This window comes from Sapajus apella, unplaced genomic scaffold (genome assembly GCF_009761245.1).
Source record: "Sapajus apella isolate SASKATOON/1434 unplaced genomic scaffold, GSC_monkey_1.0 scaffold112, whole genome shotgun sequence".
Classification (NCBI taxonomy): domain Eukaryota; kingdom Metazoa; phylum Chordata; class Mammalia; order Primates; family Cebidae; genus Sapajus; species Sapajus apella.
Genome location: NW_022437052.1, coordinates 3441729 through 3466185, shown reverse-complemented (window position 1 = coordinate 3466185; position 24457 = coordinate 3441729). Strand labels below are relative to the sequence as shown.

Below are 24457 nucleotides of genomic sequence, written 5' to 3'. Positions count from 1 at the left end.
AGGAGAGACAGGGCATCACTAAACCCACACTGCCCACTACAGGAGAGGCAGGACATTAGGGTCCCGAGAGACTCAAGACAACGTTCTCTGTGTGAGTGATGGAGGCTCCCAAATGGGGCACTAGGAAGCTTCAAGGGGACAGGTTCTCTTGGGCCCCAAAATGCCCTAGAACTTCTCCTTCTGGACAATCAGGAGGAGCCAGCACAGATGCACCCTCCCACTTCAGTCACCAGAAACTAGACACCACATCAGAAACCGTGGGATTCCAGGGAGGGAGGGCAGGCAGCTCAGAGCTCAGAGCCACGGGAAGGGACAGAGTAAAGTCCACGAGACTCAGGCTGGGGCAGTGCTACAGATAGAGCCCAGCAGGCCTGCTGAGCAAGGAGACAGGAACGGGAGCTCCAGGAGGCACAGATGGGCAGCTGGGCCTGGCAGGCCAGCACCAGACAGAGGGAAGGGACATGAATAGAGGCCACCAGAGAAAAGGCACCGAGGTAGAGAAGCCCAGGAAACACTGGGCACATCAGTCACTGGAGACACACAGATTTAAGCCTCAGTGAAATGGGCTGTTGCCCTGCCAGATTGTTACCAAAGCTGACAACGCCACAGGGGAACGTTCTCTCAGCTGTGGTACCATTGGCCTGGGGCTGGCGAGAATGCTCCACTGGACACCCGCGTGTTGCCATGGTAGGGCCACTTGGGAAAAGGGTTTGGAAATGTCTTATAAAGTTAGGGCTCATGCCTGGAATTCCAGCACTTTGGAAGGCCAAGGTGGGTAGATCACCTGTGGTCAGGAGTTCAATGACAGCCTGGCCAACATGGTGAAACACTGTCTCTACTAAAAATACAAAAATTAGCCGGGTATGGTGGTGCACACCTGTAGTCCCAGCTACTCAGGAGACTGAGGCAGGATAGTTGCTTGAATCCAGGAGGCAGAGGCTGCAGTGAGCCAAGATCGCACCACGGTACTCCAGCCTGGGCAACCAGAGCAAGACTCTGTGTCCCTCCCGCCTTCCCTGGCAAAAAAAAAAAAAAAAAAACAAAAAATCAAACCCCACAATTCTACTCCTATATGTAGGGCCCAAAGGAATGAAAACCTACATCCATACAAAGTCTGGTGCACAGATAGTCACAGGAGCTCTGTCCTTAACTGGCAAAAACTGACACCACCCTGACATCAGTCAGAGGTGAACACATAAGACTATTTTGGGAGAGGCTCACAATAGAGAACATTTCGTGATAAAAGTAAATGAACTGCTGATACAACAAGGTTGATGGGTCTCAAAAGCACTGTGCTCAGAGATGACAGACGCAGCAACTGGAAGACTCCATTTACATGAAGTTCCAAGAAAGCCCAGAACAACAGTAACAGGCCCCAGATCGGTGGGCTCCAGGAGCTGGGGGTACAAAGACACTGACTGTCAATATTCATCAAACCATACAGATAAAGCTGGGGGATTTTCCTGAGTATAAATTTTAGTAAACCTGCCTTTAAAACATGGAATCCCCAGAACTGAGGGAGAACCATGCTCACAAGGGCGGGGGGCTGGCACAGCCCAGGTACCTGTTGGAGAGGAGCTCCCACAAGGCCTCAGGCAGGGCAACTTCAGGCTGGTCTCGGGAGGGTTCCTCCAGGAAGCTGCGGCTGTGAGGAGGCCATGGGTGGGTGGCAGAGCATCCATTGTGGAAACACCCCAGGCCATGCGATTTGACCCCGACTGTGTGGCTGCCCGGCCACCTTCAGGGGACACAGATGCCGCTCACTCCCTGGGTGACTGGGTGGAGCCCCTAGTGCTGGCCACAGTGTACTCACCTCTGAGACAAGAGCTCCCCAAGCCCAGGATAGCTCTGCAGGGCAGTGGAGGGTTGCAGCCTGAGCTGATGGGGAGATGATGGGATGGAGAGAGGGCTTCCCAAGGCCGAGGGCGGGGTCTGGGCTGATGGCCAGGAAGACCACATGCCAAAGGCTGCTTGTGGGCAGGCCAGGTGCTTCCCTAGCCTCAGGTCCTCCCCCACAGCCCACCCCAGCCTGGGTGCAAGTCTGACTGCAAGAGTGCAGACACACAGGAAGCTCAGGTGGGAAGGAAAACGGCTCAATCCCAAATTGCCTGAGATGCAGGGCTCAGGTTCCCCAGGAAAGGCCAAGCCCACTCAGAGCCAGGTTTCAGGGGCCCACGCCAGGGAGCAATGAGTGGTAAGGCAGCTGTGGGGAGAAGGTCTCATTACATGTCCTGGAAAACCCAGCACAAGGAGGCCCTCCATGTAGCCATGCCCTGACCCCACACCCCTGGTACCCAGTGACCACAGAGCCGCCTCCACTCGAGCAGCCAAAGGCTTACAAACAGCTCTTCCTGGGTGAGGCCACGTGTCCTCAGTGGCTACGTGTGCTCAGACACGAGCCCCAGGCCCCGATGCCCTCGGCACCACCCAGGTGCTACACAAAGCCCTCGGCCGGGCTATTTTTATCCTGAGGTGAGAAGCCGCTGTCTGTGATCCAGCACTCCTGCCGGCCAGGATACAGTAGAAAACGGCTGGGACAGGCGGCCACAGGACAGCTGGGCTGGGGAGGACCCGAGGGCACCAGGCACAGATCCTGCACACGGTGAGGAGGCTGGAGCTGGGGGAAGGCAGACCACCTGTGGTCACAGTCACATGGAAGAGAATGGGATGGAAGCTCAGGCCTCCACCTTCCCAGCCAGCTCTCCTGGTGGCTTGTGACACAATGTAAAGAAGTAGGGGGCAGCACACCACAGGGTCCCCACAGGGCTCCCCAGGCCACAGCCCTGCTCCTGGGAAAGGCGGCACACCACAGGGTCCCCACGGGGCTCCCCAGGCCACAGCCTTGCCCCTGGGAAAGGCAGCATACCACAGCGTCCCCACGGGGCTCCCCAGGCCACAGCCCTGCCCCTGGGTGAGGCAGCACACCACGGGGTCCCCACAGGGCTTTCCAGGCCACTGCTCCAGTACCTGCCCCCAGGTGAGGCAGTACACAGACGCTCTCTCTGTGCGTGGAGGCCTGAGGATGACTAAGCCCAGCCCTGGCCACAGAGCAGGCGGCAGCACAGGGTCAGTAGCTCTGCCGCAGCCCCTGCTGCAAGACAGGCTGTGGGGTGGATGCCCAGGCCCTGGGGGATGCTCTGAGGGTATCGGCAGGCCCTCCCGTGGTGGAGGGGACAGAGCCTGCCCTGGGCTTATTCCTCATACATAGCAAGGTCGGCTCCTGTGCTGGGCAGCAACACTCAAAGCGTGTGCCATCTGGGTTGGTACTGGCATGCCCCATCCTGGGAATGGAGCTAGCACCTTGCAATTCCCACTAAGGACCTGCGGCCACACAGCAGCTCCCAGAGCCCAGACTCCAGGATGACTTTCCATATACCCCTCGGTCAACTTTTCTTAAATATACTGCATAATTTCTAACTGTTTCAAGATTTTTATTTTTGCTTTATCCCTGCTTTGTAAAGTACAGTCATCTCAAGTTCTTCAAATGAGGGAAACAGTTAATCAATACACTCACAAGTACTGGGCCTGGTGAACAACCCGAGGCCCTGAAGACCAGGCTCTCTTCGGCCCTCCTAGAGCCAAACCACTAGGAAGCCAAGTGACAGCACCCACAGTGCCATCCGAGCCTCTCAGAGGCCACAGGGAGGAAGGGTAGATGGAAACACCAATACGGCCATTTCTTCCCTAAATCATTAGAAACTATTTGAAAGTCACTGCAATTTAAATGGGGATTCTCCACATACCTCCACACAACCAGCTGCACAGTCATCAGTTTTAATTAAATAAATTGGAAACACAAATCAGGCCGACATGTTGAATCAAGGTGGTGTGTGCTACGTATTTATAGCTCTGTCCACAGAGCACTCCTGACACACTACCAGCTCCCGCAGCCGCTTTATTAAATGGAATAAATAACCACGCAGGACAGCAAAACCTCACTGACAGGGGATTGGGGTTCTTCCAACTCAACACTCTGTTTTCCTGAAAGGTCATTGCTGAAATAAAAACATGGTCCAAAGGAGAATGAATTGATGTCTGGTTTAGCTAACGGGTAGGTGGAAGGGAACCACTCTAGGAGCGATGCTGAGTCCTCCTGCCTGTGACTACTCCAAGCCCACCTGGCTATCAAGTAGCAGACACTCAGCTGCCCTGAGGTGCCTGCCCCAGGGGCACCCCAGCACCAAGTAAGCTTTCAGGAAGGCTTTCAGAGTCCAGAGTCAGAGGACACAGGAGCATGTGCGGGTGGGGTGACAGAGGGGTGAACAGAGGGCAAGGGAGAGAAAAGGAGACAAACTCTCAGACAGATGTGTGGAGGACAGAAAGAAAGGAAGTGAAAAAAAGACGGGAAACAAACAAACAAACAAACAAAAACACCAAGTGGAGGCAGCAGGGAGAGCGAGAGGCGGGGGGCTGGGGCCGCCATCCTCCCAGCTAGGAGAGCTCCGGACCCCTCACAGTCCAGGCACTCCTTCCATCCAGGTTCCCAACCCTGCCTTCTAGATGGAGGCGCAGGAAGCCTGTACCTCGACCACCCGCATCTCCCTAACACGACTCAACACCAGGACCAAGCCAAATCGCCAGCGCCTGCAGCCCCACACAGAGCTTGCATCTCAGCCTCTTGTGTGGGAGAGCTAAGTAACTTATTAATAATAATAACGATGATGATGATGATGTCAGGTAACTTATTATTATTGTATATATATGTTTTTTGAGACGGAGTTTCACTCTGTCACCAGGCTGGAGTGCAGTGGCGCGATCTCGGTTCACTGCAACCTCTGCTGCATTCACATGGAAGAGTCACATCCCCTCCACTACAAGAGGACCTGCCACCACCCTCAGAGTGTCCCCCAGGGCCTGGGCGTCCATCCCACAGCCTGTCCGCCCTATACCTTATTCATTCCCAGGGTTCAGGTAATTCTGCCTCAGCCTCCCGAGTAGCTGGGACTACAGGCGCACACCACCATGCCATGCTAATTTTTTTGTTTCTAGTAGAGACGGGGTTTCACCATGTTGGCCAAGATGGTGTCAATCTTTTGACCTCATGATCCACCCACCTTGGCCTGCCAAAGTGTTGGGAATACAGGCATGAGCCACCACACCCGGCCAATAACTTGTTTTGTGTCAACAGACGATACTCAGCTAGTGCACACCTGACAGGCAGCATGAGCAGCTTCCAGAGGTCTCTGCCCCCAGGCGGGGGCAGTTTGCGGAGGCTCCCCTTCAGAAATCGGGCAGCATTAACTGTTGAATAACATGAAGTAGAGAGGCCCATTCCACCCAAGCCTCCAGGGCATTCCCAGTGCTGCCCGCTGAGTCCAGCACCTGGAGGGTGTCATCAAAGCTGGGCATGTCCCAAGTCGGGGGCCTGCAGGGGGCGGGAGGCTGGAGGGCAGGGCCCACAGCCGCTGGTACAGAGTCCCGCCACTACTCAGTGGGTACAGAGCCCTCCTCGGCCTTCCTGCCACTCAGGGTCCTGCTGGGAGCAGAAGCAGGGTCCAGCCTGGTGAGGGGTGTGGAGACCTCAGGCACTGAGCAGGAAGAGTGGGTGCTGTCTCTGAAACCAGCCCCATAGCTGAGGCTGGCACCTCCCCCCCGGGAGGCAAGGAGGGGAGAAGGCAGCCAGGACAGGGCTGGGCTGCAGCGGGTCCCAGCAATCTGCTCCTGGCTCCCCCAGCCTATGCCTGTACCTCAGATTCCTCATCCGGAAGATGGAGAGCAACTCCTACCCTGAAGCCTCAGGCAGGCAGTTTAACGAGAGTGCAGGGTGCAGTACAGCACCTGGGGCCACAGCCTTGGAATGACAGGTGTTTATACCTCGGCTAACAGGATCAGTGTGATGGCCAGCTCCAGGGACCAGGGGCTATACGAGGTTCAAAGACCCCCAGCCCAGGGACTGAGCTGCCTCAAAAGAGGCACTCTTGACTTAAAGCAGAAATAGGCTGGAGAGAGGAGGAGGACTGGGCTGTGGACCTCTGGGCTGGGATGGGCGTTGGTCCCACAGACAGGGTCGTGGGAACCGCAATCTTCTACACCCATGTGAGCCTCTCCTGCCCGGCCTAGTGTCCCACTCTTCACTCAGGCATGAGTGACCAAGAGGCCCAGGGGTTCCCCATGGCCACACAGGAGCTGAAAGCAGTGACCTATCAGCCCCAAGGCCAGGGTCCTGCAAGGAAGCAGTGGTTTCAGCCCCGCAGCCCCAACTGGGAGCAGGAGCACAGGGCACTGTCCCCGCATGGCAGCCCCGCCCCACACAGGAAACTAGACAGCCAGATTCCCAACTACCCCGGGCTCAAGCATCAGCACAGCCTGAGCAGAACTCCAATATGCCCCGGGTGCTCACAATGGCTACAGGGAGGCTCACAGGTCAGACTTAGATCCACAGCAGCCTCACTGGGGCACTCCCAGGACAACCACCGACAATGGGGATAAGAGGAGACGGGCCCTCACAGAAAGCAACAGCCAGACCCAAGGCACATGCAGGGTCTCCAGAGCAGCCCCCCAGCCTCTACGGGGACGTCCCTGGCTTGGGCTGGCATCCCTGCCCGAGGGGCTCCCTGTGCACAGAGGGCACAGCCACCCTTGCTGTGCTTCATGTGCAGCTGGGTCCCAACCATCCCTGAAACACAGCGCTCCTGCTGGGCCCCTGCCTTCACCTTTGCAAACGTGCTTGGTTACCAGAGTTAGGACCGCATTCTCTTGAACATAAGCCACCTATGTGGAGAGGGCCAAGAGCTGGGGAGCTCCCAGCAGATACTCCCCCAAGGCAGGCACCCAGCCCAGGAGCCCCCTGCACCCCCAGCCTCCCACCTGAATGCTGCTTAGGGGAAAGGCAGGGCAGAGGCTCCACAGGAGACCTGGTCCTGCTGATGCAGAAGGGCAAGGACTCCTCTCCCAGGCTCCTGGGAGGAGAGGACTGACATGGAGGTACCCTCTCTGATGAGGTGAGGCGTGGGGTCACGCTGTCATGCAGGATGTGGTGGTGGCTGCCCCACAGACATCAGAGGGCGGTGGCACCTGCACAGGATCAGGGAGCAGCCCAGAAGAACTTGCTGGGATCTGCACCAGCAGTGGAGACCATGGCTGGTCTCCATGAACACAGACACGGGCTAGTGAGGAGGGGTCCTGGGAGAAGCCTGTGGGTGCTGGCCTGCTTCCAGAGGGCACCCAGGGGGACGGGCAGAGGTGGCTGTAAGGGCTCAGGGGAGGACCAGCCACATGAACTCCCACGGTGAGGACGGCAACAGACTTGGAGCAAGGACTGGTGGCATCCGACCCTGCTCCAGACCCAATGGACCCAACTCTCCATGTGCCCGATTTCCTGAAACTCCAGGAGACGGACAGGAAGGGGAATAACCTGCCCGCACACCCCACCATGGGAAAGGAGGGGAAGAGTCCCCAATGTACATCCCACTAGCAGGGTGAGGGCCGAGGCTCCAAGCTGCCTGGCAAGGTGGCAAGCAAGGTGCCCAAACAGTGCCAACATCTGGTCAATGAGTCCTGAGGTCCCTGACAGCCTTGATCACCTCAACACATGAAACACCAGAACTCACGACACTGGATGTGTTCACGGCCAGGCCTGTGACAAGACATTCAGAGTGCAGAGGACAAACACAGGCTGGAGAAATCACTCAACGTGAAAAACACCGGGGACAGCAGAAGGGGTCTGACAGCCTCCCTGCAAATCTTTCGTCGTTAATGCTTCACTCGGAGCCAAGGGTGTTGTAATGAGATGGCTATTAATGCACTTAGGTTTACGAGAGCTCCCATGTACAGCCAGAGCTAACCTCTCCCATGAGGACTGAAAGTCTAGGCCCTCAGCAGAAGGCCCTGCACACCAGGGGCCACTGGACACAGAAAGGACAGACAGCAGGGGCCGGGCATCAGAAGACCACAGCAGGGGGTAGTACCAGTGTCTTGAGGGTGGCTTCACACATGGAGACTTGGGCCCTGAGGGGCTGGAGCAGGCTTGAATGCCACCAGCACTGATCAGAGTTCAGGGTTCATTCTTGTCAAGTGCTGTGGTAAGGGCTCACAGGCGACGACAGAGCATAGCCCTGGGGCCCTTTGGCGTGGCCTCCGAACGAGCAAGGGGTAGCCAGTGCATTCAGGCCCCTGGGCCTGAGGCCTCCTGCGCTGGGACCTTTCATTCTTGCCACACGCCATCCCCAGTGCATGAGCCTCTGTGCCCGTGACCCCTCTAAACCACTGAACCATGTGCCAAGCAACTTTCTAGGGGCAGTTTGGTGACCTCCTTCTCTCATCTTCCTTGAACAGCCATGCAGCACAGCTCTCTGAGACCCTCCATTACAATCCTTTCTCCATAAATTCAGCACCTCCTAACCTCCCATGTTATTTATGTTTGCTCATTAAATGTCTCCCCTACTCAGAAGCTCAGCTCCAGGGGCCAGAGGCTCTGTCAGACATCCCCTGGCACAGGGCCTGGCCTGCTGTGTGTGCTCAGCAGCCTGGCTGGAAGGTGGCTGTCGTCACTCCTGTGAGCCTGGCTCACTCACTGCTGGTGGACCCAGGTCATCTTACAGCTGGTCACTGGCTGAATGAGAAATAGACACAGCAGTCTAGGACAGGGCGACAGGCCACACCAAGGCCCTCATCTGCATACCCATCTCACCACAGTCTCTACCACCAAGGCCCAAGCTGGACAGAGTGAGCCCTGAGACCAAAGAGTTCATAGAGCTCGGCTGTGGCAGCAGAAATCGCAGGCCCAGACCCTTCAAGAGGTGGCCTGGTGGCATCACACGCCAGCTCACTGACCTGAGTATGTCCCTTGACCCCCTCCTGGGCCTCAGTTTCCTCATGAGCAAAATTCAGGTCACAACAGCACCCATACCACATAAGTCATGGTGACAGTGAGACTGAACAATCAGATACAGGGCCAGGCAGAGCTGAACAGCAAGTCACCCTGTGGCAGCATGTGCCAACAAGGCCAGAAGACCCTGGCACATATCCCACCACATCCAGGCAGGGCTGCGCCGTGCCCATGTTCTCCATGCAAATCCTGAGAGAACACAGGCTCTTCAACCCTGGGCTGGGAACGGTGTGTTGGGAGCCCCTGGCCCAGGGAGTGTGGACATGGCCTCCACCCAGGCCTGGCAATGCCCAGCTGCTTCCTCCCCCTGCACGGTGAGAGCTGCTCAGGGCTAGACAAAAGCACAGAGCATCATGGTGGCCCATGGGCCAGGGAAAAGGCAGAAGCCAAGGCTGACACCACCTATCCTGGGAGGACACTGGAGCCAGGAAAGGGATGCAGGCTGGAAGCTGTAGGAAGGAGGAACAACTATTCCAGTTCTGCAGCGAGCTCGGTACACCTGGGCTTCAGACCCTGCCCATCAGGCCCCAACAGAGCCTTCCCAGTGGTGGGAACCAGAGCACTGGCACCAACTCTGAGTACCCAGAGACCAGGTCTTGGTACACACACATCCTTGGCAGATGCCCCTCACAGGGGCAGGACCTTGAGTGGCCCTTTGACAGGCATCCTGAGGGGGTCTCTAACCATTAAAGGAGCACTGTCCCTCTGTCACCCACCTGCAGGCTGGGGCCACCTGGGATGCCCTGACAGCTGAGGATGCTGCAGGTGCCAGTGTGATAATTAACTCGGATCCACGTGCAGAGGAAGCAGCCCGTGGATGCCCTCCTCGATGGATGCCTGCCAGCGAGGAACTGGGGAAGCCATGGCCCAGACCTCCACCCTCCAGGCCCTGCCAAGGCCCACCAGGGAGAAGGCCCCACCTGATGACATGAGCCCCACGCCCGCGGCCCCTCACCTCCATCTCGGCGCTGTGGCTGTGCACCTTCTGCACCATGTCCTCGGCCTCCCGCATGCGCCGGGTCAGCTGGGGCGAGTACTCGGCTGGGGTCAGCTCACTGTCATAGGAGCCCAGGATGGCCCGCATGCCGTCCCGCTCCTGTGGACACAGAGGGCAGCTGGTCAGAACCCGGGGCGGGGGAGGAAGTAATGCTGGAGATGGCTCAGGGAATGCCTGACAAGAGCAGGGTCATGTCAGGGGATCCTCATAAGGACCCAGGCCAGCACCCCTGAGAGCCTTTGCCTCGGCGCCCACTTTGACCATGTCAGGACTTTGCTGCAGCAGGCGTGGGCTCTACCTCGTACCAGCAGTGTGGCTACCAGGTGGGCTGGGAGCACAGGCCTCTGCCTCTGTGAACACAGCACACACAGTGCGAGGCTGCACAGTGGGCAGAGCCCAGGTTCCCTACCCCAGCCTGTACCACTGGGTCTGCATGACTCCTCTGAGTCTCAGTCACGCTGGTCCCAGGGAGATGACAGTAGGCAGGCCCGAAGCTGCGTGAGTCCCTCTTCCTGGGACTTCCGTCTGGCCTCTGAGCAGACTGCTTAGGATACAGACAGGAGCCGAGGACCCGAAGAAGGAGGAGACACAGTGTGCCCCAGGAAGCTGCTGCGTCCCAGTGGGACCGGGAACCTGCCGGTCTGTCCACCTGCTCAGGGCTCTTGGGAAGATCGGGTCCTTGCTTTTCAGCTCTGGGCTTGGGAGCTCCTCATTTTCCCACAGAGCTCCCAGGATATCTGAGGCCAGGCCCCCACGCAGCAGCCAAGCTCAGCTCCCTGGGATGACACTGACCACAGTGTCAGGGCTGATTACTGATTCCTAGAGCTGAGCAGAAACTCCTGTTCACTTGTGTCCTGCCTGACACGCTGAGGAGGCTGACGGTGAGAGCCACGCAGTCAGGGGCCCCGGGAGACACGCGCTGCCTCCTGAGTCAGAGGCCCCGGGAGATGTGCCCTGCCTCTTGAGTTGGGGGCCCCAGGAGACACACACTGCCTCCTGAGTTGGGGGCCCCAGGAGACGTGTACTGCCTGGTGAGTCAGGGGCCCCAAGAGACGTGCACTGTCTCCTGAGTCAGGGCCCAGGAGACGCGCACTGCCTCCTGAGTTGGGGGCCCCAGAAGACACACACTGCCCATTGAGTCAGGGAGACGTGGCTGCCTCTTGAGTCAGGGGCCCCAGGAAACACACACTGCCTCCTGAGTCGGGGGCCCCAGGAGACGCGCACCACCTCCCAAGTCGGGGGCCCTGGGAGACTCCCACTGCCTGCTGAGTTGGGGCCCCAGGAGATGCGTGCTGCTTCCAGAGCCAGGGTAGAAGTGCATTCCTTCCCAGACGCTGAGTCTGGATGGAGCAGATTCCAAGCACAGGCTAGGGACCTTCTACTGCCTGCCGGCCTCTGTGGGAGCCCACAGGGGACCACACAATGAGGAAGCCAGTCCTTCAGAAGGCCAGGTGTGCTGGAGAGCAGCTTCCAGATCTTCACGGGTGTCTGTGTGCCCTGTGGTCATGTAGCGCTTTGATGCAGGGCAGGCCTGGGAATATGCACTTCTAACATCTTACTGATTCTCCGTAGCCTCTGCCAGGAAAATCTGCCCCATTCTTGAGGGCTGGGGGATGAGGATGCTGGGGTAGGAGAGCCCAGGAAGAAGCAGATGGATATCTACGAGATGCAGGTTCAAGCCCCAGCTCTGTCCTGAGGCCAGCTATTCAACCACCCTCTCCAAGTCTCGGTTCCTTCGTTGATAAGATGGGAAACAGGGCGGCTGCGAAGACTGAGGCTATCAGGAATGAAGCATCCAGCCAGCTGCCCTGGAGACAACCAATACTCAAGAAGCGAGAGCCATAACCTCACAAACCCAGGAAATGGTCCCCACTGGCCCACATGCTGGGGAAGGGGCCAATGCTCTGGCCCAGCCCCACACCACCTCGCTGTGCTTCAGACCATGTGAGGGTAGGCGAGCTGTGGGACCGCCCCCGCAAATACTGGCGGAAAGGGCAAATTCATGGCCCTGATAGAGACCAGTTCACTAAGGCAGCCTGGGAAGCAAGACCCCCACCCAGAAGTGGAATCCACGAAATTGCCAGGGTCCCTTCGGTGTGGTCTCCTCTGAGTCTGCACATACACAAGCTGAGCCCCCCTCGCCCCCCCAGGCCCCGCCTTGCTCCCAGGAGAGACCCAGCACAGACACCTGCTGAATCCCTGCCAGGCCCTCTGTCCATCTCCCCACACGTGAGAAGTATGAGGCTGTGGGAGCTGAGGAAACCCCGGCCTGCTCTCTCAGGAGCCCCTGGAGTTCAGACCACCACGTCTGGGGCTTTCCTGCTGTCTCCCGAGCCAGGGACACAGGTGACACCCTGGCATGAACTTCATAATTAGTTGATGACGAAAAATTCAAAATTCAATAAGTGAGAAATTAAAGTTACAAATCCAATTGGAACGGGTCACATATCTGTGGAAAATTTGTTTGCACAGGAAGGTTTATTGCGTGCCATACTTTTATTGAAATCCTATATCTTCCCATTGACTTTTATCGTTTCAAGCCAGTTACTAGAGTTGTCATTACCAACGGGTGCGGACACCACACAAGGCCGGGGCGGGGGGACTTCCCTTCGTAAACAAGCTGTAATTGTCTCCTTTATTGACCAGTAAATCTCTGAGCGCTTCCTTCCTGATGGCTCTCTCCAGCATAACTCCAAGCTAGCACCAGCTGGCAGAGAAGACAGATATTAGAAACTTTGTTGTTTGGACCCTTTCAAGAAACTGTTTTGTCACTGGTAGTGAAAAGGCAGCCACAGTTAGGGTGTGACTTGCTATGACTTTATAACAGCTGACTACACTTACGGGAAAGTCCGCTTGATTTCCACCCCAATAAATGCGGCAATGAATTGCTGAACAGACAGACAGTGGAAGGTGCTGACAGGGGCCACCCAGACTTGCTCAAGAAGCACCCAGCAGTGACACCGTCCACCAGCTGCTCCTTGGGTATGGACATGTCCTGATTCTAAGGAATAGAAGGTGCTTGTCATGCAATTAACAGCCGCTTGCAGAGAAGGTGAGCAGTCAGCACCACACAGAGGAAGTTAGCTGAGGACTCGGGGCCTCAGCACCCTGGATACACCGGCCAGTGGGGATGGGGAGAGCCGCAGAGGAGGGACGCTCCGCCCTGGCCTGTGATATCCAGGCAGAGGGGCTGCCCATCCAGGGAGGTGGCAGGAAGATCTGACGCCAGTCCCAGCCCATCAGCCACTGAACACAAGTCAGTGTACAAGTTCCTGCTCGACCCTCGCACAACCCCAGGCTCCACATTCCCATCTGTAAAATGTCACTGGTAGTGAAAGGGCAGCCACAGTTAGGGTGTGACTTGCTATGGCTTTATAACAGCTGACTACACTTACGGGAAAGTCCGCTTGATTTCCACCCCAATAAATGTCAGGGGTCAGCCCTGGCGGCCCATGTGCCCTGTCAGTGGGAACAAGTGGGGGACCATGCCAGGGCCACCATCTGGGAGTCACATGCATACAGCAAGATATGCTGGCTGAGCGCCACTCCAAACCCCAGCCAGGGTCATGTTCACCACCCTGCACCAGAGGCCTCCAGGAGAGGGGTGTCGGTGCATGAGAGAAGGTGTGTAGACAGCAGAGCCAGCACAGCCAGCACAGGGAGCACCAGCCTTCTCAGGCATAGATGTGCCCCTGGCTGGTCTCTTGGCTGAACTGAGCCTTGCTGGGTGGCTGAGTGGATCTGACCATGTCCTGTAGACCAGCATTTAACAGCCCAGTCGCTCTGAATCTCCAGGGAAAATGGGGAAAGGGAGACGCAGTCCACAGTCTGTGGGGTTTTGAAGCAGTAACTGGCAGGAGGATGAGGATAGGGCCCACTCACAGGGCCCTTGGGGCGGTAAGTAAGGACTCCAGGACAGAGGGCAGATAGGCCCTCTCATGGTCAAGAAGGTCTGGGGAGCTCCACAGCCCAAGGGCTCTGGTGAGCAGGTGATGCAGCAGACAGGGAGGGCTGCACTGTGGAGCTATAGTGGGTAAGAAAGTCCTAGAAAGGCACCAGAACCAAGGCAGAACATGGAGATGGCTGGGGCTTCCTGCATGGGCTGCCAGCAACCTCCAGCCACGCTGGAAACTTGCCTGGTTCTCGTGTCTTTCCGGGACACAGAGGGAGATGGGGAGAGGGAAGCATGGGTGTCAGGTAGAGGACACAGGGACAGCCTGCAGCTCCGAGCGCTGTGGAGGCACTGGGTGGATGCCGGTGTCAGAGCGTGGTAGACCTCAAAGAGGCCCGTCAGCAAGGCACAGAAGCCATGGGCCCGGGGATGCTACAGGAAGAATCTGAGTGCCTTAGGAGGCAGTGGTGGGGAAGGGCACTCTAATCAGAGGGAACAGCATGAGTAGGCACCCAGAGGACCCTTTCGAAAGAGCAACAGAGATAATGACGCTCATCCCCTCATCAGCGGGTGCTCCAGCACGCTAATTACCACGGAGCTTTTGTGTATAAGCCCTAAGCACGCCAATGATTCCCACGGGATGAGAGACAGCTGTCCCACCGCTGAGAATGCCATGGCAGGGGGCAGCGCACCTGGGCAACAAGGGCTGAGACAGCAGACAGAACAGGACCCAGTGCCCTTGGAGAAAGACACCCAGGGCATAGTCCTTGAGCCTGGGCTTGGGAAAGGCAGAGCAATGAGGCCAGGAAGCTGAGACAGGGACCAGGGCTGCTAGCCCCAGGGGATGGCGGGGGTGTGGGGACGCACAGGGCCCGCACGAGAACACCCGCAGGAGCTGGAGACTGCAGTAGGCCCGTCCTGCTGGAGGAGCTGCAGACAGAGGAGTTGTGGATGGAGGCACCACAGGGGGCAGAGACCAGCCCCACGGCCCCCAAGCAGCAGTCACTTGAGGTGTGCATGCCCAGGCCAGCTCCCAACCCACACAGACCCAACACAGCCCACATCCTGGCTGGACACTAACTAGCTGTATGACCTTGGGAAAAATAAGCCTCTCTGAGTCTCAGGACACTCAACCATAAAGGAGAGGGCAAGGAATGCCTCAGGCTGATTGTGAAGTTCAAATGCAGCATCGCACAGAAAGCCAGGCACACAGAGCCTGCGTACACACGGCTGTCACTGTGGTCCTCATTGCCGTCTCCCTGGTTCTTCTACTATGACTGCATCTACTTGTAAAAGATGACTAGGAGAGAAGGCAGGTAGAGCAGGGAGTGGCCCCACGGCCCCCTGCATGATGGAGATAGCCTCTGGCCGTGTCCACGCCTGGTGAGGCAGGCGCACAGCACTCCCTAAGCCCACGCCATGGACACAGAAGGCTTCCCTCCTGGAAGTCACTGGCAGCGTGAGGGGGCTGTGTGAGGCAGGCAGGCAGGCGGGCAGCTTCACACGAAGAGGACCCTCCTCAGAGCCCCAGCACCAACCCCACTTTCCAGAGAAGCCCAGAGGTGAGCTGAGCACCACATGGCACTCTGACGAAGCAGCAGCCCCTGACCCATCTTCCTCCCGCCCACTTCCGCTCAGCCTCTGCCACCAGTGCTGTGGGGTCTGCCTCTCTCCCTCCACCCCCTCCAGCTCGAGGCCAAGGCCAGTTCTGAAAGGACTCCAAGGGTGCTCTGCCAGTGGGACACTCTGCAGAGCCTCTTCCTAAGCCCATCCCACCTCCGCTTAGCCACCTCCACCCAACTCTTAGTCACTCCACAACTTTCCCTTTTTTTAGAAAAGGAAATGTATGATCAAAAATAGCTAAAAAGCCCTGTTCTAATTACCTCTCCCGATGCATGGAGTCACCACAAGAAAATGAATAGATTCAGGCGGGAATGCGGGGCTGCAGACGCGGCTCTGCCCACCAACACTGGCACCATCTCCTCACTGTCACCCACCTCCCCAGAGCCCTCTGCCCAGTCTTTTCCCGGACCCAGCGTCACCAGCCTAGACAGGTCTACTGTGACCCCAACAGCAAGATCACCCCAGACCAGGAGAAGGCCCTGGTGGGAGGGAGGCGCAGAGACGCAGGAAGCCTCTCTCTGGACCCTTCATCCTGGCTGGTCATTTCCCAAATGAGCAGGACAGGGCAGAGATGTGCTCAGGACACCGGCATCCATGGGCTCCATTGAGAACACAATTGACAGGCTAATGCGACAGTAATAGCACCTCAGAGGACCCACCTGGGTCAGACAATCCTGAGCTCCAATCTGACACAAACCAGCTGTGTGACCTTGGGCAACAGGCCTAACTTCTTGGAACCCACCCTTCTTATGCAAAATGGGAGCATGACTATCCCGAAGGGTGCTTAAAAGGTGTACCAGGATTAATCAGTACATGCAAAATAGCACCCACTAACATGAAGGGCAGCAGGGACAGTCACTTATTGGGGGTGTTGGGGGTGGGAGTTGAGGTTGGGGGTGGAAGTCGAGCTGCCCGGACCAGCCCTGGCTGCCCCCCACGCCAGGCCATGCCATACCATGGCGCTGAGTGCACATGAGGCAGCATCCCTGTGCTCCTCCCACACCTGCTCCCAGGCTGGATATCCTGGGCCCCCACAACCAACCCCAAAACGCTTCACTTTCTGTTTGTCCCTCACTTATCTTTCCCGGGCCTGCTGCCCCTAAATAAGTTTTTTTTCCTGACAACTGACTGTATCAATTATGATTCACTCAGGCAGATTTTAATTGGTGACATCAGCACAGCATGTTAATGCTACATATGACTTAAGCACATGTTACCTTATTTGATCTTCAAAACTGCCAGGCAGGCATGGGGCTCAGGGAAGAGGACTCAGTGGCCACGAGCTGTTGGGTCTGCCCTGCTGCTCAGATCATGGAGGGGGAGAGTCCCGGCCAGAGTTGCAAACAGAGGAGCCATCCAGGCTGTGGTCCCGAAGTCACAGGGTCAGTGCCCAGCCCTGGAGCCAACACCATGGACAGTCTCACTGGTTAAGACCACTGGAAGTGGCTCTCCACAATCAGGCGGCACTAAACCCCAGCTCTGGGAAGCTGGAAAGAGAATATCATGAGGCCTGGGGTCCCTATCCATAGCCCCAACATGACACTGGCACTCCCCTCAAGGTGGGCACCCTGACTCCAGCAACATGTGGCCCCCGCTCTCGTCTTCCTGCAGCTCTGACCCTGCAGTCCCCAGCAGCCTTCAGAGGCCAGCACGCTGTAGGCACAGGGCAGCGTGTGAGACAGAGCAGAGGGACACCCAGCCCTGACATCATGGTAACAAGCTAGAGCAGAACACCACGAGGGCCCCGCCCCAGGAGAGCAAAGCCAGCTCCCCGGGGTCCTCTCTCGCCTGCCCAGGCTGCCCAGGCACCCAGAGGCTGACCTAGGGGCTGCAGGCAGAGACAAAGGAAGGAAAATATCAGATGGACTTTAGGCTCTGGTTAAAAACACACACAAGACAGGAGAAGTACCTGAGATGACAGCGGCCTAAGTAAAAAGAGTACTTTTTTTAAAAAAGACAGGTCTTGCTCTGTCATCTGGGCTATAGTGCAGTGGCACAATCTCAAGACTGAAGGACTTAGAAGAAAATATACTAATTTAGTGCTTAGAGTCAAAAGGCTAAAACTGAAAGTAGCAAGCTAGCCAACATAAAAAAATGAAAAAAATAAACAACACATTCAGAAAGTATAGGAATAAAAATAAAGATGAGAGCATAAACGAATAAACGTAAAAACAGGTTCAAAGAAACTTCCCACGCTAAAATACGTTGACGAAAAAGCAATGACAACAAAAGAGGCGGCAATCTAAGAACAGTGGGATGAGCGTGAAGGTGGAACCTACTCACCACAGGAAAACCGGAAGGAGATGGGGACGAGGAGAGAGCACAGGAAGCATCTGACGGGACGATAGCTGAGATTAGTCAAAATTAAATCTCACATCCACGAAGCTCAGAGAACATCAAGCAGGATAAATACCAAAAATTCCACACACAGCCATATCACATTCAACTGCAGAAAATAAAAGACAGCCTGAGCGGGCAGAGCCCTGTATATCCACCAACAAGAGTGAAAAATGAACCAGATTTCCTAACAAAAGCCACCCAAGCAAGAAGGGAAGGGAGGAAGGTATCTAAGTATTTAAAGAAAACAGCACCAGCCTGGAATTCTGCATCCTGGAAAATGACCTTCCATAAGGAAAGGAGAAAGAAAGACTCTCAGCCAGACACTGTGGCTCACACCTGTAATCTCAGCACTTGGGAGGCTCAGGCAGGCAGATCATCTGGGGTGATGAGTTTGAGACCAGCCTGGCCAACGCAGTGAAACCCCATCTCTACTAAAAGTACAAAAATTAGCTTGGCGTGGTGGCGGGCGCCTGTAATCCCAGTTACTCAGGAGGCTGAGGCAGGAGAATTGCTTGAACCTGGGAAGCGGAGGCTGCAGTGAGCCAAGATTGCACCACTGCACTCCAGCTTGAGCAACAGAGTGAGACTCTGTCTCAAACAAACAACAAAAAACACTCTCTTAGCCAAAACAGGGGGCCAGGCGGAGATTCATCATTGACAGCTCTGGTCCCTGTAAGCAGTGTGAGGTGGATTCTCCAGAGAAGACAATGAGAGGTCAGAAACTCAGATCTACATGGAAAGACCGAGCAGAGAAGGAACAAATAAATGAAAAATAATATCTACTTTATTTATCCATTTTTTTTGAGACAATCTCATTCTGTTGCCCAGGCTGGAGTGCAGTAGTGTGATCATAGCTCACTGCAACCTCTGCCTCTCAGGCTCAAGCGATCCACCCACCTCGGCCTCCCAGGTCGCTGGGACTGCAGGCGTGAGCCACAGAGCCTAGGTTTACCTTCCTTAGTCTTGCTTATCTAGTAGACAATTGTTCAAAGTGTAACAACAGCAATGTGTCGGGTGACAATGGCGCAGGAATGGGTGAAATGAGGCAGCAGGTGGTGCAGGATGTGAGGGGAATGGTCGCGCTCTGCAGGTGGTACCTGCACTGCCTGTGACTCACTCAAGGGCCATCTGACAACGGGCTTAGGTTCATGCTAAATGTATGCTGCAAACTCTAGGGTAATCAATTTAAAATTATTAAATGAGAATAATTCTGTGCTAAGAGAGTTTAAAAATTAATCGTATAACATGCTCAGTTAAAACCAAACAAAGCAGATAAAGAGAAAGAAGTACTCAAATAGAAAAGAGTAACAAACACAGCAGCTATTAAATAAACTGTGTCAATGATTACTCCTAATGTTAATGATCTAAACACATCGATTAAAAGATGGTCAGGGTGGATTAAAAAAACAAGACCCAATTATATGCTGTCTATAAGGAACCCATTTAAAATATAAACACACTTGGAAAGGAAGGAAGAAAGCTATAGCATGCTAAGCCCAAACAAAAAAGCAGTGAAGCAGCTTGATTAATCTCAGGCAGAACAAGGAGACAGATCAGGAATGAAAAATGGCTCTCCATACCATAAAAGGATCATTGCTTCAAGAAACACGACCACCCTTAACATGCATCTACTTAACAACAGTGTGTCAAAATATGCAAGGAAAAACCTGATAGAACTACAAGGAGAAACAGCTCAATTCACGGTTATAGTTGGAGGCTTCAACACCCTCTATCAGAAATGGACAGCTCCAGCAGGCAGAAAATCAGTTAAGGACACAGCTGAACTCAATGGCACCATCAATCAACTGCATCTAACGGACAATGACAGAATACTTCATCAACAGCAGAATACATATTCTTCTCAAACTCACGTGGAAAATTTACCTAGACAGACCACATTTGGGACATAAAACACATCTGAAGAAATTAAAAAAAATATAAAGGATATAAAAAAGTAAGCTCTGAGACCTCACTAAAATTAAAATCAGTAACAGAAAGATAACTGAAAAATCCCAAAATATTTGGAGACTAAACAATCCACTTCTAAATAACGCATGGGTCAAAGAAGTCTCAAGAGATGTTTAAGAATATTTCAAACAAGAAAATGAAAATGCAACCTATCAAAATTGTAGGATGCAACAAAAGTCATGCTTAGAGGAAAATTTATAGCATTGAATGCAAATGTTAGGGGAAAAAAAGGAAAGATCTAAAATCAATCATCTAAACTTCCCATTAGGAAACCAAAAAAAGAAAAACAATGCGAGCCTAAAGCAAGAAGAAAAGAAATAATAAAAATTGGCCAGGTGTGGTGGCTCACACCTGTAATCCCAGCACTTTGGGAGGCCGGGGAGACTGGATCACAAAGTCAAGAGTTCGAGAACAGCCTGTCTAACATGGTGAAACCCCATCTCTACTAAAAATACAATAATTAGCCAGGTGTGGTGGCATGCACCTGTAGTCCCAGCTACTCGGGAGGCTGAGGCAGAAGAATTGCTTGAATCCAGGAGGCAGAGGTTGCAGTGAGCTGAGATCGTGCCACTGCATTCCAGCCTGGTGACAGAGCAAGATTCCATCTCAAAAAAAAGAAAGAATAAAAATTACAACAGAAAACAATGAAACTAAAAACAGAATATACATGGAGAAAAACCAACAAAACCAAAATCTGGTTCTTTAAAATTGATAAATCTGTAGCCAGGTTGACCAACATTTAAAAAAAAAAAAGGAAGACACAAATTACTAACATGAAAAGTGAAAGAGGTGCCATCGTTACTAATCCTGCAGACATCTGAAGGTTAATAAAGAAACATTATGAACAACTCTAAGCTCAGAAATTTGATAACTTAGAGGAAATGAACCAATTCCTTGAAAGACACGAACCACCAAAGCTCACATGAGGAGGAAGAGATCAACTGAATCAGTCTTTCTAGGGGTCTGCCCACTCCCAGCTCACTTTCTCTTTCCTGACTGAGAAACACAGAGAGACTTCACCACTGTGTGACCCAGGCAGTGGCATATTTTCCCTGTGGGCTTGAGCATTACATTAGTGTCTGAAACAGAATGACCAAGCATGTTGCCATCACACAGAAACTGGCCCAGAGCCAATTTCCTTAAACTCCTATATAAACTCCATAATGGGACACCTCCCTGTAGACATACCCAGGTCTCACTGTGGTCACAAAGAAGCTGCTGCCCCCTCTGTAGGCAAGTTTCCCTAATAAATGCTTTAAATGATCTCTTAGTGTTTACTGCTTCTCTCTTTAGAATCCCAACCAACTCCATCTCAGGAGGGTTTGCGGCTGTCCCTGTGGGAACTCCCTATGGCCACTTTGGGGACAACCCTAGTCCTGGGTTCAGCCAGAAAAAAACACGCCATATCCATTAAATAAATTAAATTGCTCACTAACAACCTCTCAAAAAGGAAAGCACCAGACCTAGATGGCTTCACTGATGAATTCTACCAACTATTTAAGTGAGAAATGATACCAATTCTCTAAAATCTCTTCCACAGAATAGAAGCAAACTATTCTGTATGATACTGTAATGAGAAAAACACAACATTATGAACTTATGAAAATCCATAGAAAGATAGATACAATACAAAGAGTAAACCTTAATGTAAACTATGGGCTTTAGTTAAAGATAATGTGTCAGTACTGGTTCGTTAACTGTAACAAATATACCACAGTAATGTAAGAATTTAATAACAGACAAAACTGCACTGTGGAAAGAATCACATGAGAACTCTATGCTGTCTTCTCAGTTTTTCTGTGAACCTTAAACTCTCCCAAAAACAAATTTATTAATTAAAAAAGTATAGAACTAGAGGAACATTTCAATAACACTTCTCCCCCTAAAAAGACAACAATCAAAAGAGCTAGAGAAGAGGAGAGGAGACGAAGACAGATTAACTTAAAAGAAGTAATGGTAAGACTGACAGCTCATTTCTGAGCAGAATCAATGGAAGTCAAAAGACAGTAGAATGATAGATTCAAACAGCTATAGGCTGGTGAGTGGGACAGGCATTGACAACCTATGATTTTATACCCAGCAAAACTGTTCTTCAAAAATAAAAGTGAACTAAATATGTTCTTGACACCAAGAAAATCAGATAATTCCTCAGCCTGAAATTGATATCAAAGGAAAAAAGGGATATTTTGCAGACAGAAGAAAAATGATCCCAGATGGATGCTTAGAGATACACGTGGCAATACAAAGGAATAAAAAGTTATAAATGTATAAATATAAATGAATATATTAAAACAATATCTTTTCAAATACGTGTGTATGAATAAAGTACTTTCCAGCAATAGCCTATGAATGGAGCAAAATGCAAACAGAAGAAAGGATTTTAAGACCCTTGGATTGTCTAGAAGGAAAAGAAATACTAATTTTTATTAGACTTTTGTAAGTGAATATCTTATAATTACCAATATAGCCATTAAAAAATACATAAAACCATACATAACAAGATAATAATAAAGAAAAACCTTTATTCTACAATTAAGATATCCCACAAAGGAGTTTTAAAAATCAAAACAATCCACAGAGATAAAGAATATTTCATAATAACAAAAGGAAAAATTCACCAGGAAGACAATTCACAATTTCTATGTTCCTAATGAAACAGCATCCAAAGACATACTGCAATAATTGATGAAATTAAAAAAGAAATAGACAAAACTCACAATCATAATGGGAAATGTCAATACAATTCTCAAGGGAGCTGAGAAAAATCATCACTAAGGAAATGTGAAGAATCTTATTAACAAATTATATATAAGTATTTACAGAATACTGCACTCAACAACTGCAGAATACATACTGTTTTCAAGTGTGTATGGGCCATTTACAAAACTGACTTCCTACGGGGCCATAGAACATTTCTTTGGTAAGTTGTATGCGACTAGTGTCATTCAGAGGATAGTCTCTGAGCACAGAGAGATAAGGCTAGAAATCAATAAGAAGATATCTGAAAATCACCAAATGTTGGGAAATTGAGAAATTTGTTTTTGACTAACCTATTGGTCAAAAAAAAAATTACAATGGAAATTGATAAATGGTTTGAAACTAAAGATAAGGAAAATACAACAAATTGAAACGTGATATGCAACTAAATTGACAACCTTAAATGCGTATACTAGATGACATGGATAAATATCAATTATCTACATATACAACTTAAAACGTTAGAATAACATCAAATTAGGCTCAAAGCAAGAAGTAACAAACTAATGAAATAGAATACATATGGGAGAGAATCAATAAAGCCAAAAGTTGGTTCCTTCAAAAGACGAATAAAATTGATAAACTCTTGATGAGACAGATTAAAAATAAATAAGCAAATAACAATATTGAAAAAGACATAACGAGATCAGAAAAATATTTAAAACATGCCAATAAACAACTTTACACAAATGAATTTCAAAGTTTTGAGAAAATGACGTTTTAAAGGTTAAAAACTAATTTTACCGTAATTGAATAAAGAAGGAACAGAAAATCTGATGTTTCAGAAAATGTGATGTTTCAAAGCTATTAAAAGAAATCAAGCCCAAATTTAAAATCTTCTAAACAAGAAACCCCTAGCCCAGATGCTTTTGCTGGTACAGTCTACCAAGCCGTTAAAGAAGTATCGCCAATTTTATAAAATGAATACAAAAAACAACAGAAGAGAATTTGCTAATATTTTCTAAGGCCAGAAAACCCATGACATCCAAACCTGAAAAGCACATTCTGAGAAATGAAAATTAATGACCCTTCCCTCCAATAAATGCAGATGCAAAATCCCTAATTAATGTATTAGCAAACCAAATATAGCACGACACACAGAGCGTAACCCATAGGCCATGCTCGTTTATTCCTGGAATGTTAAGTTTGGTTTAACATTTGAAAATCAATTAATTTAATGCGCATTAACAAAATAAAGAGGAAAATCAAATGATCGTCATCTCAATATTTGCAAAAAAGGCATTTGATTAAAATTCAACATCTATTCACAATAAAAACTATGAAACAAAACAAAAACAAAACCCTCTTAGCAAATGAGGAATAGAGGGAACTTTAATCTGAAAGGATTTCCTTACTAAAGTCATCAGCATGATCTTTAACAGTGAAATGCTGAAAGCTTTCCTTCTGAGGATGCAAAACAAATACTATCAGCCCTTCTGTTCAAAACAGCATTGGCGATGCTAAGCCACACATAAGACAAGAAGAGACATGAAAGGTATGAAGATTGAGAAAAAAATGAAAGCTATTATTAAATGACTCAATTATGAAAAAGGAAAAGTCAACATAATCTACAAATAAATTATTAAAATAAGTAGATTTAGCAATGTTGTGGGATCAAAGTCCAATTAGATTTCTACATACAAGCACAAATACTATTATTTACAAAACACAAAACCTATGATATGTCCACCCAGAAAACATTATGAAACAATTTTGAGAGAAAATAAGGATGACCTAAACATGTTAGCATATAGTAAGTCCCTGGATCAAAAGATTCAGTATTGTGCAGATATCATTTAATCAATGCATTCTCAGTAAGAACTTGACCAGGTCCGCTGGTGAGATGGACAGACTGAGCAGTAAAGTCTACACGAAGAGGCGGATGGCCATGCAGAGCTGCGGCAGCCCTGATGCCAACCAGCAGAGAGGGCCACCCTATCAGGTAACAAGACTCGTAATAGTCTCAGGAATTGAGACTTGTGGTTTTGCCAAAAAGAGATAAACATACCAATGAAACAATACAGATTCCAGAAACATCCAATACAGTCAGAGC

General features: G+C 51.4%; 1 protein-coding gene across 6 annotated transcripts in view; it reads right to left on the bottom strand.

The window, feature by feature from the left end:
- Positions 1-24457, bottom strand: part of MAD1L1 (mitotic arrest deficient 1 like 1) — a 501873-nt gene that overhangs the window by 176386 nt on the left and 301030 nt on the right. For 5 of the 6 annotated variants that reach the window (XM_032259845.1, XM_032259846.1, XM_032259848.1 and 2 more), the window contains one exon: positions 9783-9923. The exons of the other annotated variant lie outside the window; for it this stretch is intronic. In XM_032259845.1, the coding sequence (XP_032115736.1) occupies positions 9783-9923 (141 nt within the window). The remainder of the gene's footprint in view (positions 1-9782; positions 9924-24457) is intronic. 6 annotated transcript variants of the gene reach the window in all.